At 33.9% G+C, this 12280-nt stretch overlaps 1 protein-coding gene across 1 annotated transcript; it reads left to right on the top strand.

Moving 5' to 3' along the window:
- Positions 1–3306: 3306 nt before the first annotated feature.
- Positions 3307–9028, top strand: LOC149414314 (uncharacterized). The gene is made up of 4 exons (XM_089643876.1): positions 3307–3412; positions 4637–4833; positions 8660–8809; positions 8949–9028. The coding sequence occupies exons 2-4, from the start codon at positions 4683–4685 to the stop codon at positions 9026–9028; spliced, it is 381 nt and encodes a 126-aa protein (XP_089500002.1). The 5' UTR covers positions 3307–3412; positions 4637–4682.
- Positions 9029–12280: the final 3252 nt, after the last annotated feature.

Here is a 12280-nt window from a genome sequence, read left to right on the forward strand (position 1 = left end):
CAAACACAAACACAAAATTTATTTTATCACTGTTGTATCAGAAAGGCCATCACCAACAGATAAATTTTTAAGTAACATAATGATGGGCCCAATTTTAAGATTTAATATCTGTGGTAGAAAGCCATTTGGGTTTATAGAATTTAAATATTCAACAGGAAAAGTAGCCATCTAGTAGGAAAAGTAAAAATCTCCTTCTTTATTATTGATGGTATCAACAGAATGAAAAGTCTTCATTTGTCATTCTAACCGTTGAAGTACATCCTCATTGATTGCACAAACATGACTATTTTTGGGGCACAATATGGTACCGTATATACATTGAATAATATGTTCGCAAATATTTCTATAGGGAATTAGCACAGATCACTCTAATGTTTCTTCTACAGGAGGAAGTTTTCCCTCTCCTAAGCCCAAAAGCCATTTAGAAAATATTTTTCTCACTTTCTAAATCTCTGACATTTGTTGTTAATTGAAATGTTTTGAACTGGTACCAAATTGTGCTGCTTTTTATGCAAGCGGCAATTAATTGTCCTCGTGAGTCACGTCGACACACTGGAAGTATCTGACGAAAATCTCCGCCTTAAACGATAAATTTGTTGCGAGAGACAGAATAATTTCCCAAGATATCGCGTTATAGTAGGTACGCTCAATTACTTCTAAATCTACACTTGGGGCCATCGGTGTTTCATCCCATATTTGTAATATCTGCTTCCGTTATAATTTTCCGGATCTTCGATGTGACCTTACATATTGTATTGTCCTGTAAATTGAGTGGTAAATTAAAAGTAGTATGATACGTTACGCCACCTGGAAGTAAGAGAGCTGAAATGCCTGTCCAAGCGACTGATAAAAATTCCTGGCCATCAATGAAAAAACACTTAGGTATATTCATCATTTTCATCTGAAAAAAACTTATTCAAAATAGAATAACATGCTTGAAGTTGTTCGTCATTGAGTTTGGCAGCCATCAATTCACCTTTGTGTTTTCAGAAATAACATTAAAATCAGTAGCTTATCCGAAACTGCAACATTATACATGATACATCCAACAAATAACCTTTAAAAATGCATAGTCTTCAGTCATATCGTGAATAAATTCCTTGACTTTTAGATGGAAAACCTTTGCCACTATATCAGGCCTGTCCGCAGTCTATTGATAATTTTCCAATTTTGTTTGTATTTCTGGCCATTTGGGATTGCATGTAAAAGTTATGAATAGATCAGGACGACCAAATTTACGTACTATTGCCATAGTATCTTCATAAAGTGTATTCATACGGCGTGGTCCACCAGTAAATGAAGATGGAATAATGACTATTATCTGCACATACTCCTCTATCAGTAGCTACATGGTCTTGCAAACCTTGGTAGCATACCACTCTGAGTTGTCGTTGGTTTTTCCTTATGTAATCTAGGCAACCAGACTCATAAATAATGTAAGCATGAATTAAATACTGTTGAAAACGTTTACGGGCGAAATGGACTGGATTAAAAATGTTTCTTCCCACTGCTAATTTACTTGCATAAAACTGCATAGCAGTAACAGTATGACGTTGAGCAGTACAGAAATCAGCTTGATGCTGAAAGTCTGGGGTCCAACCACATTCACCTGATAGAAATAATAGTTGGAGAACTATAGGATATACGTCTTCTATGTAGGTATGTATACCATGGCGATATCGTGAGAACTGGTTGGAGCATTGTACCTCCGTTGATCATCAACCGATGAACGTGTAAATAATAGACGAATATCTGTCACCTGCCCACCGTCAGCCACAATGCGCAATTCTTCTTCCTCGGCTTCCTATTCCTATTCTTCTGGTAATCGGCATTAGATGGATGACTCATACGCACTCTAACAGCTTCATCAGAAACACGCATAAAGCTGAGCTTATGAAGGTACCTATTTAACCTTCAACTTGTATACTTTTGGAAGTCAGATGATACACCTCACCTCACTGTTGTATTGACTTGGTCGTTCTGTGAATTCAAGTCACGTCCTTACCTAGGGACATTTCATATTTATATCGGAATAAATTAGAAATCGATAAACGCTGGCAACACTGAAGAATCTGTCTGTAGCGTGATTCTTTGCACGTCAAATATTTAACACGTAATTGTGGAAAAAAATTATTGTACTGTATTAATCAGACGAATTAATAACTTTCTAAAAAACATTTTTTTCGATATACTTAATGCAAAAATGTATGCGAGCAGAAACGATAATTTTGAAGAAAACTCGTATAACATGAAGTGTTCGAGGATCGAACAAGGGTTGGGATAGCCGTATTTTAAAGTGCTGTTCCACACAGATAAAGCATGGATAAAGCCTTTGGCTTATGACAGGCGAATGCGATAACACAATTTGTAAGGTTAATTCACAGTCAGCTTACCGGGTGGCGAACGAAATCTGCATCTCGATAATCATCTGTCAGCACTGGAACGGTGATCGTTGTACGGTAGCACTCGTTATTTTGAATTGGTTGCGATAAAATACGTATTAAGGGATTATTCCGATAAATAACCGGCGATAGTATACACATTGGTTTAGACAAGACGAACGTTTCGATGCGATTGTACGGCTCACGGCACTCCGTGATTATGGTTGACGTGTGTGAATTCAAACTGTACAGTTCAAATTTTGACCATACTATTGGTTAGCACACGGCCTGTCAAAAGCAAATCGGCGTGACGGAACACGAAGTGATCCAAAAATTGTACATTCTCTAACGGCACGACGGCGAAAAAAAACCAAATGTTAAATATGTTTTTGGTACAAAAGTTTCCTTGTTAAAACTTAATATTTTTACTGGTGAACCTGCTGCTTGGAAATATAACAACTGCGGAATTTCTTCGGTGAGTTGAGAGTTTCCAGTTTTGATCGCCGTGAGGTTGCAATTAAATTTTGTAATCGTATTTCTGTATACATTCGGGTCTAAGTTTACGAGTTTTCGTTTTTTTGGGTCCGGTCGCCTACAAACTGAAATGAACCTTACGGTCGGTTGAAGTTGAGGGGCAGAGTGGTCGTTTTTTGCCTGCAGACCACCGTTTTACTTATTTTGCGCGACGGCTATGCGGAATTCGCCCGAATCATACGATTTGAATTTGCTCAATCAGAGGGCTGAAACCGTCCAAACGATAGCGTTAAAATATTTTCAGATTTATGTAACATTTATATCAAAATATCTAAATAAACATACAAAAAAACTCAAATTATTTGATAAAAGCAAATAGATAATTTGCTGTCTATGACTTCATTATTGTCTATGTACAACTTAGCAATAATTTTGACACATCCTTTCTTCACTGCCAGTTGTTCCATCATGTTTCCAATCTGTAACTCTACATAATACCCTTTCAACGTTTAACCCGCGCAGTTAGATTTATCATCCCACACTTGTGATAGTTATTGGTAAGTAATAATATTCATATTTATTTTGGTAGCAGCCGTTATTCCAAATCTAACTGAACGACCACTGATCTTTAATTTGAGCTATGGCAGGCTAAAACAAACAACCGCGATGTATCTAACGTGACCTAGTTTCTTATACCAAGTTGTTCGAACATAAATAGAATAATTAGATGTCAACCTTGACTTAAGCACTATTAAAGTGAGACAGTAACACTGTTTATATGCTTCTATGATAAGTCATCAAACTGACAATTCAACACACCTTTTAAAAATCATATAAGGTCAATAATAGTGATGAAACAAAATTTAGGCTAGATATTTAACCTAGTTTTTGCATCACTTTTCATGGCTTTCCATCACTTTTTAAAAAATGTATGTTGAGTTTTCATTTTGATTAGTTATCCAGTCACCAAATTAAATAAATTTATAAGCCGTTATAATTGCACTAATGATACAGAAATTAAATAAAAATAATTCATTAAATTTGCGTACCATTTGCGCCAGTTTGCTTATAAATAATTTCAAAAGTATGTCATACAAGATGGTTGCCAGGCATTTGGATATGGCTTCAATGCCATTCATAAAAAATCGCTATAATTCTCTGTCCAGGGCTTTTAGTTTAATGCTACGGTATATCTGCTCACTCTTTCTTCCTCTAATCCAAGTCTCTGATTGCTTATACGTCAGTCATAGTAATATCCATTGTTCTCATATCGTGTATTGACAAAATCCATTATGGTGTACGAATGTAAAACGAATTCTTTAACAATACGCTCAATCTTTAGAGATAGATATTGTAATGTATTATATGTTGGGTTATTGCACGATTGGTGGCGATTCTCTCAAATTTCAGTTATTTGTGAAAAATTCAAACATGTATTCAATTTTTTTTATAGAAAAAGAAAATTTCTGATTCATTACTGAAAATAGTACAATCCTTAAATACATATTTGCATGCCCTAAACTAAACACTTCATTTTCCGAACACCACTATACCCACTCACGAAAATATTACTTTGGAAAATCACCACCAGAAGCATTAATGAAATTCTATTATTGTTCTCTTCTAATTTTGAACACTTTCAAGAAATATGTTAGAGATATCAGTAACAAAAAAAAACCTTTTCCCCTATTCCCCCTGTATTTATGTGTGAAAAAAATTTTTGTTAGTAAAAATAAATAAATGTAAAGGTCATTCACTTCCATTATCACTGATCTTTTCAGGCATGTTTGTTTTGCTTTGAAGCTGTCGCTACCACAGGGCAGTGCCATGAATCTACTAAATCCAGATAATGTTTCCATCAAGACGGAACCAGGGCCCCAGGAAGAAGACGGTGAAATACCGTACACGGATATAGACATCGACCTCCAAAATGTAAATAATGAATGTTTGCAATATGCGGAGAGTATTCCGTCAGCCAGTAAGTTGCATATGCTAAAAATTTAGGACATTAAATTCGGATGTTCTAAATTCATGACCGTTTTGAAATGTCGTGTCGAAAATTTATTTGTGACATGATTTAAGTTACATTCTTTATTATATGTTAAAAATACACATATATTGATGGAAGAAAACATCATTCCTAACCACCATACTCCGCAATGAAAGTGCTCAAGAAAAAACGTCGTTTTATGCTGAAGAATCGGAAGAATGTCTGAAGCGGACATCTTGGTGTTTCTTATTTTTTATATAAACCATATAAATTTTTTTTTATTTTTTTATTATTTATTGAGTTAGTTTATGTATTTGAATATAAACTAATATAAACAAGATCATATTTCATTTTGTAATTTTACATATTTTTACAATAAATATAACATTTATTTTTAAATACATTCATTCTTCCTTCATTCTTCAGACTTTCAGGCATTTCATTATACATTTTTAGTCCTTTGTACATTAGGCAGTTCTGTGATTTTGTTTTTTTCATATGTGGCAATCTAATCCTATTTACATTTCTGGTTTCGTAATTATGAACATCTCTATTAAAAACAATTTCATCCTTAAAATTTTTTGGCATTTGGTTGTTCATGACTTTATGTACAAAAATTAACACATTAAATAATAGTCTCTTTTTTATAGAAATCCAATTTAGCTGTTCTCTCATTTGATCTATGCTTGCGTATTTTCCTTTTCCTAGTATACATCTCATAGCTCTATTCTGTATAACATCTAGCTTGTTCAAGTTTCCTTCATTGGCCAAATACAACATAGTAGAGCAATAATCTAAATGTGAAGCAACTATAGTTTTATAAATCAGCTCTGTAGTGTTTCCATTTAGTTTATTTCTTAATCTTCTAAGAAAATTGACTTTTTTAGATACCTTCTTTATCACATATTCAAAATTTGCTGCGAAAGTTAGTTTTGAATCTAGTATCACACCCAGGTACTTAATTTCATTTACTTTTTCAATTTTTTCGTCATTAATTGTCAATTTTAACTCTGTGTTATGCGTTTTGTTGCCTATTTCCATATATTTTGTTTTGTTGACATTCAATTTTAATTTGTTTAATTTCAGCCATTTCGCTATATTTTGTAGGTCTTCATTTAATTTATTGATTGCATCTATGTACTCTTCCCATGAAATATAGATTAATGTATCGTCTGCAAATAATCTAATTTTGCAATGTTTTATGGTTTTAATTATATCATTAATGTAAATAATGAATAGAATTGGACCTAATACCGACCCTTGTGGAACACCGAGGTTGTTTTCTATCGGTTCTGATTCTGAGCTTTCCACTTTTGTTACCTGTTTTCTTTCATGAAGATATTCTTTGAAAAGATTTAGAGCTACTTCAGAAAGTCCTATATCTTCTAATTTTTCCCAAAGTTTTTTCCTTTCTATCGTTTCAAATGCTCTTTTAAAATCTAAAAATGCTGCAATGGTGATTTTTTTATTATCTGTTTCTTTCTTCCATGTATCAATCACAATGTTTATTGCAGCTTCACAGGAGTTATTATTACGGAATCCTGATTGTTCGTCACATAATATATGATGTTTTTCCAAATACTCAACGAGTTGTTTCTTTATTACAATTTCTAGTACCTGTTCGTATTTTGGTAACATATTTATAGGACTAAATTCTTCACATTTTCTGGTATTAACAACTTTCGGAATCGGGATCACAATAGATGTTTTCCATGTGTTTGGAAATTTTCCACTTCTTAACGATTCATTTATTATGTTCAGTAGATGAGGTCCTATCACTGGCATTGCATCCCTTAAAACTGTAAAATTTATTCCATCTGGACTCTCTTTTGATTTGGTGCTGTTTAGAATCTGTAAAAGAAATGTTTCATCAATCTCTTTAAACACAAGTTTTTCTCGGTTTAGGGGAACATTTCTCACGCGGTTGTCTTCCTTCAGTATTGGTATGCTCTGATGTAATTTCGTTATGCTGTTTACAAAATATTTGTTGAAGCAGTTCTGTATGCTACCAGTCACCAAGTCACCAGTTAGGATGTTATCTTCTTCTTCTTCGAGGTTTTGGGTGCACCAGTTCTCTATAAATGATAGAAAGTCTTTGGTACTTGCATTTGGAGAATGGTAAATTACTCCGTATACTCCTTTCTTATATCCAGACGTTATCCTGATCGCTAGTATCCAGCAGTTCTTTTCGTATTTTGTGTTAGAAATAACTTCATATAATATGTCTTTTTTGATAATTATTATTGCTCCCCCTGTGTGTCTACTGTAGGAATCACAGCGTATTGTTGTATATCCTTGAAAAGTAACTTTGCTGTCTTCAATATCGCATGTTATGTGAGTCTCGCTTAACATTACAAGTGCAGGATCATTTCGTTCAATCAGTATCTGGATTTCTTCATTATTCGATATCAGACTCTGAATATTTAAATATATGATTCCTTGCAGTTGGTTGCTTTTTATAAAAAAAATTACCTTTTTCTTCTCCAATTCCAATTTCCTTTTGTATACTGAACATTCGAAGCTCCATGCTGGATGATTTGAGTCTAGGTTTATCTTCAACTTGTTTTTAGTATTAATACAATTATTAATATAAATATCATACCATGTAAATTTTTATATTTACCTATTTTGAAGGTAATAATTAATTTATTTTATTGTTAAGGAACATTTATAGACAAATATCCACTTAAAATCTTATGTTCACATCATTCACAGCCCCTACCTTACTTCGCCTCACAGCGCCGCCCGACCGGGTGGTGACATAGTTAAGTTAGTTTTTGAGGTGTCACAAAAAAAAAAAAAAAAAAATTTAAGTGTCATTTTACACTGTGTATTAAGAAAAGATAACAGCAAAACGTGAACAAGGCAAAAAAAGAGATACAATAAAATTAAAAAAACATATAGATCAATATGTGAAATCAAAAACAAAGAAACATTCTCAGTTTATAAAAAAAACGAAAAACATTCACAATCTATTGCTAATTTGCTTTTTAAAATAAGCGAGAATATTTGCATATATATCTATGTAGTTACACTCAATAGAATAGTACAGACGACAAATTCGCGACAGTGGATTGAAGTATGCTATATTGTTCTTAAAAAATTCTAGATGGAATAAATTCTGCCTTCTTAAATTACGTCTATGAGGAACTTTAATAAGAATATTGCTCAGACAATGAGTTGCTTCAAGCTTTTCATGAACAATTTTGTGTAGACATATTAAGTCAGCACATTGTCTTCTTTTATCCAGGGTCGTAAAGTTAAAGTTTTGGAGTCGTTCCTCGTAAGACTGGAGTACGGCATTTAGTCCAAGTTTAAATGATAACAATCATAAATTTGTTTTTTGTGCAGATTCGTAGTTTTTGAATATTTCAAGTAGTGTGGGTTCCAGATAACACTCCCATATTCCAATATGCTTCTGACCAATGAGTGGTACAAGGTTATATTGGATTGGGGATTATTGAATGGCTTCGATATTCTATGTATAAATGCAATCATTTTCATGGATTTACTCGTGATATATTATGAATATAATATATAATCAAAGAGAAAAGGATATTAAAATAAACGAATAACGGTCACAACTTGCAATTGAACCCAGGATCTCTTGTATTTCTGGGACAGGCGTCCTTAATAAAAACAAGTCTTCAAAACGTCGTGTTAATCCTGAATTCAGTGACATTTATCTTTTTATTTGTCTCGATCTTGTTCTGTTTCATGTTTTTATTTTATTTAAATCTTTCTTGGTACTAACACAAATACGTTTTGATGTACATCCATTATCGATATAAGTATTGTTGTTTTGTTTATCCAGGTAGCATTAATTTGGAGACAGTTACCATCAAGGCGGATCTTCGACCCCGAGAAGATGAAGGGGGATATCCTTACATGGAGATCGACATTGACCTGCCGGATATTAAAAAGGAATGCTTAGAACGTTTCGAAAGAATTACCCACACATCAGGTAAAACCGATTATTGAGAACACGTCAAACAATTCGTGCTCTCCAATATTTTACATTTTTATGAATTCAAAGTGCTTATGTTTTCTGGTATCACTCTGTTCTCTCCGGTATGGTTTAGCAATGTACGTATATTTTTCAGGTTGCATAAAGGTGCAACCTGTAAAAAAGGCGTTAACCATCAAGGCGGATCTTGTACCCCGAGAAGATGAAGGGGGATAAATTTCCGTGGCCTTCGCGATGTTAAAAAAAACTACTTAGAACGCTTTGAAAGCATTTCCCAGACTGCAGATCAAACCACGTTTTTATGTAAGTTTTAATAATTCCAGCTGCTTGTTTTGAAAAACAAGTTATTTATTTGATTTTCTTAAAATTACCGGTTTCGCTTAGTACAAGCATTTTCAGTTCGATGATAAATCAACACACTGACGACTTATCACACATTTTAAAAGTGTGATAAAGCTAGACAAATCTTATAACCTATTTACGCTGTACGTAGGTTATAAGACTTGTTTAGCTTTCTATAAACGTATTTTTTTCCTAATTTGTCGACAGATCTAAAGACGCATCCTGTGGAAAAATCATTATTTTTCTGTTCTCAAAAGAGCCGTCTGACGAGCCACACGCCGACTCACAGTGGAGAAAAACCTTTTTTATATTCCGAGTGCAACTATTCATGTTCCCGTAAGAGCCATTTGAAAGACCATATATTGACTCACAGTAAGGATAAACCATTTTTATGTTCCGAGTGCAACTATTCATGTTTACGAAGGAGCGAACTAAGGAGGCATATGCTAACCCACAGTGGAGAAAAACCTTTTTCATGTTCCACATGCAACTTTTCATGTTCTGAAAAGAGCAAACTAAGGAGACATATGCTGACCCACAGTGGAGAAAAACCTTTTTCATGTTCCACATGCAACTATACATGTTCTCAAAAGAGCAAACTAAGGAGACATATGCTGACCCACAGTGGAGAAAAACCTTTTTCATGTTCCGAGTGCAACTATACATGTTCTCAAAAGAGCAATCTAAGGAGCCATATACTGACCCACAGTGGAGAAAAACCTTTCTCATGTTCCGAGTGCAACTATACAAGTTCTCAAAAGAGAAATCTAAGGAGGCATATGCTGACCCACAATGGAGAAAAACCTTTTTCATGTTCCATATGCAGCTTTTCATTCTCTCAAAAGAGCGATCTAAGGAGGCATATGCTGACCCACAGTGGAGAAAAACCTTTCTCATGTCCCGAGTGCAACTATTCGTGTTCACTAAAGAGCAATCTTAGGAGCCATATACTGACCCACAGTGGAGAAAAACCTTTCTCATGTTCCGAGTGCAACTATACAAGTTCTCAAAAGAGAAATCTAAGGAGGCATATGCTGACCCACAATGGAGAAAAATCTTTTTCATGTTCCATATGCAGCTTTTCATTCTCTCAAAAGAGCGATCTAAGGAGGCATATGCTGACCCACAGTGGAGAAAAACCTTTCTCATGTCCCGAGTGCAACTATTCATGTTTACGAAAGAGCGATCTAAGGAGGCATATGCTGACCCACAATGGAGAAAAATCTTTTTCATGTTCCATATGCAGCTTTTCATGTTCTCAAAAGAACTATCTAAGGAACCATATGCTGACCCATAGTAGAGAAAAAACTTTTGCATGTCCCGAGTGCAACTATTCATGTTCACGAAAGAGCAATCTGACGCGCCACATGCTATCTCACAGTGGAGAAAACCTTTTTCATGTTCCGAGTGCAACTATACATGTTCTTCAAACAATCATTTGAAGAGACATATGCTGACCCACAGTGGAGAAAAACCTTTTTCATGTTCCACATGCAACTTTTCATCTTCTGAAAAGAGCAATCTATGGAGCCATATGCTGACCCACAGTGGAGAAAAACCTTTCTCATGTCCTAAGTGTAACTATTCATGTTTACGAAAGAGCGATCTAAGGAGCCATATGCTGACCCACAATGGAGAAAAATCTTTTTCATGTTCCATATGCAGCTTTTCATGTTCTCAAAACAGCTATCTAAGGAACCATATGCTGACCCACAGTAGAGAAAAAACTTTTGCATGTCCCGAGTGCAACTATTCATTTTCACGAAAGATCAATCTGACGCGCCACATGCTAACTCACAGCAGAGAAAAAACTTTTTCATGTTCCGAGTGCAACTATTCTTGTTCTTCAAACAAAAATTGAAGAGACATATGCTGACCCATAGTTCATAAAAACCTTGTTGATGTTCCATATGCAACTTTTCATGTTCTCGAAAGAGCCATCAAAGGAGCCATATGCTCACCCACAGTGCAGAAAAACCTTTTTCATGTTTCATATGCAACTTTTCACTTTCTCGAAAGAGATATCTGACGCACCATATGCTGACTCATACTGGAGAAAAACTTTTTTCATATTCCGAGTCTAGCTATTCATGTACTCGAAATAGTAGTTTGACACAACATATGATAACTCACAAAAAGGATTAACTTTTTTCATGTTCCGATTGCGACTTTTCTCGAAACGGAAATTTTATGAGACATATGCTGACTCACAGTGTAGAAAAACCATTTTCATGTTCCATGTTCAACTATTCATATTTATGAATAAAAAGAACAGTAGAAAATAACCTTTTTCATGTTACGAGTGCCCCACATTGATTTACTCGGGAAAAACCTTCCTCATGTTCCAACTGCAACTATTCATTTTCTACAAACGGATGACTTAAAATTCACTGCTGTTCCCACGGTGGAACCAGGTTTGTGTGTATATATATATACATGTTAGATATTTTGATATTGTATGTTTAGATGTTTATGTATATTTATAATATATATATATATATATTTATATGGATCGAAATTTTCGCTAATAAACCTGGATATTTTAATCATATGTCTAAAATGTTTCGATCATACAACGATCTTGCTAAACCACATACTAGTATAGATATTTTCGAAAATAATATAACTTATTTTAAAAGATATCTCCACAATCTCTGTACCTACAAAAAAAAAATATTTTTCGATATTTGATGGTTTGATATTTTCTATTATATACCTAATTTAAAAATATTTTTCTAAATTATTATGTCTTTTAATTTTTGTAATATTTAACTTTGTTTAAAAATACTGATATTGTTGTTTTTGCTTCTGTGAATGTGCAAATGTGATTGCTGCAGACGCATTAGTATTTGCACGTTAAGTTATTTTATACTTCCCACAAGATTGTACTTTAAATATTCTGTTTGTGCTTCAAGAAAAATTTAAAAAAATATATTCTAAATAAAAATAAAACAATTTGTTCAGTTCACAAAGACGAATTCTGAGGAAAATGAATTCTAACATTCTAACATTTCTGAGAAGCAAAATCATTTATCAAATATATATTGTTGAGAAGATAATCATTACTACAAATCAATTGTAGAAGATAACGAAATGCAAACGCTTTGTGATCATGTCATCCAGCCT

The sequence above is a fragment of the Hesperophylax consimilis genome, chromosome 20, assembly GCF_061612785.1.
Source record: "Hesperophylax consimilis isolate HC1 chromosome 20, BYU_Hcon_1.0, whole genome shotgun sequence".
NCBI lineage: Eukaryota > Metazoa > Arthropoda > Insecta > Trichoptera > Limnephilidae > Hesperophylax > Hesperophylax consimilis.

Coding starts and splice junctions, on each gene's coding strand:
- LOC149414314 (XM_089643876.1), top strand. CDS start 4,683: ATGAATCTACTAAATCCAGATAATGTTTCCATCAAGACGGAACCAGGG. Junction 4,834..8,659: donor GGAGAGTATTCCGTCAGCCA/GTAAGTTGCATA, acceptor TTGTTTATCCAG/GTAGCATTAATTTGGAGACA. Junction 8,810..8,948: donor AAGAATTACCCACACATCAG/GTAAAACCGATT, acceptor TATATTTTTCAG/GTTGCATAAAGGTGCAACCT.